The sequence below is a fragment of the Cornus florida genome, unplaced genomic scaffold (genome assembly GCF_030987335.1).
Source record: "Cornus florida cultivar Cherokee Brave unplaced genomic scaffold, ASM3098733v1 CherokeeBrave_3.0.0_Hap2_Chr11, whole genome shotgun sequence".
In the NCBI taxonomy this organism is placed as follows: domain Eukaryota; kingdom Viridiplantae; phylum Streptophyta; class Magnoliopsida; order Cornales; family Cornaceae; genus Cornus; species Cornus florida.
The window spans coordinates 111,534,742-111,536,540 of NW_026775581.1; the positions used below are offsets into that span (position 1 = coordinate 111,534,742).

A 1,799-nucleotide genomic window follows, 5' to 3' on the forward strand; every position below is an offset into this window, starting at 1 on the left:
TTCCCTATTTGTTCCTTAAAAATCTTGCTAATAAGTCATTGGTAAGTTGCTCTGGCGTTCTTCAGTCCGAATGGCATAACTTTGTAGCAATACGTCCCGCGTTTGGTAACGAAAGAAGTTTTTTCTTCATCGGCGGGGTCCATGGGGATCTGATTATAACCTGAATAAGCATCTAAAAAGGTCAAGCGTTCATATCCAGTAGTTGCATCCACCATCTGATCAATCTTTGGCAGCGGGAAGCTATCCTTCGAACAAGCTTTGTTTAAATTAGTAAAATCAATACATACGCGCCATTTCCCATTTTTCTGCTGCACAACGACCACATTCGATAGCCAGTCGGGGTAGTAAACTTCTCTTACAAACCCCGCATCAAGCAGCTTGTCAACCTCCTCGGCAATAATTCGGTTGCGCTCGGGGGCAAACCGTCGCTGCTTCTGCTTTACAGGTTTTGCATTAGGGTTAACGTTCAAGGAGTGACAAGATACCGAATGGTCGATCCCTGGCATGTTTAGGTGACTCCATGCGAACACATCTGCGTTTTGAGACAAAAAATCAACTAATTCCTGCTTTTCCTCTTCAACGAGTCGTCCCTTACTCTGCTTGTCCGTTCCGGTCGGAACTGATCGATCTGCACATCAAACAGGGGTTCTTCAGTCAAGCCTACTGGTTCCTCCTCTCCATTCTGCTTGGAGGGAGGCTCCTGTAATTGCTATCTCGGACTTACTGAACGAATGGGAGCTTTCCCCTTTCCGGCATGTTTCAGCGTTATAGAGTAACATTTTTTAGCTGCAACTTGGTCTCCATGAATGTCAATCACTTTGGTTCCGTCCGGTCCCAGGCATCTCATTACCTGATGCAGAATGGAAGGAACACCTTGAACTCTGTGGATCCACCCTCTGCCCATCAAAAGATTGGGATGAATTTCAACAACTACAAAGGTTTCTATTAAAACCCTCTCGGCAGCATGTACCGCTACCTCCACCATGCTGACGGGCTCCACTTGCTTTCCATCAAACCCTAATAGTGGATTCCCGGTGGATTTCAGCCAATCCTGTTTGATCTCGAGCCGATTGAATGTATCTCTTGGCATGATGTTCGCACTACTTCCAGGGTCAATTAAAACTCTGCGCACTAAGCATTTGGCCACTGTCAAACTTACGACTAGCGGGTCCTCATGAGGGATCTGAACACGCAACAAGTCTATTGCGTCAAACTTTATCTGCGCCGATGCGCTCTGTTGGTGCAGAGTGTTTACACTGCCTATCCTTCTCTTCATCCGTGCCTGGCGAAGGGGTGTTCGAAGCAGTTCATCTGATTCCTCGACAGGTTCTGGCCAACCGTGAATTACATTAATTACTCGAACTGGTTGCGTGTTGTGAGAATTCGACTTCTGATTCTTCTTCACGTGCTCCATTGGTCGGTTCTGCTCCACCGCTGGTCCTTGAATATAACTTGCGAACTCCCCTCTGGCTATCAGCATCTCTACCTGTCTCCTTAGGTTCCTGCATTCGTTAGTCTGGTGGACAAAATCAGAATGAAATGCACAGTGCTTAGACTGATCCCTCTGTTCGAGAGGTTGTCTGATTGGTAAAGGAGGTCGGAACTTATTTTTATTTTCTTGGTACAGTCTCGCTAGGGTAACTTTCAATGGAGTAACCAGCTCTTCTCAGATTTCCACGAGGAGCGTTGCGGCTGAACCTGTTTTTGCCTGATCTTTGCTTTGGTCTTTTCTTCTGTGGATATAACGGATGTCTTCCGAGCGTTTGCCACCTCTTCTTCTTCCAAGCGCACAAATCCAT

The 1,799-nt window shown here is 46.5% G+C and overlaps 1 protein-coding gene across 1 annotated transcript; it reads right to left on the reverse strand.

Moving 5' to 3' along the window:
• Nucleotides 1-556: 556 nt before the first annotated feature.
• LOC132281860 (uncharacterized) lies at nucleotides 557-1,414 on the reverse strand. The gene is made up of 2 exons (XM_059783522.1): nucleotides 725-1,414; nucleotides 557-628 (listed from the first exon to the last, which is right to left on the reverse strand). Exons 1-2 carry the CDS (start codon nucleotides 1,412-1,414, stop codon nucleotides 557-559), a joined length of 762 nt encoding a protein of 253 aa, XP_059639505.1.
• Nucleotides 1,415-1,799: the final 385 nt, after the last annotated feature.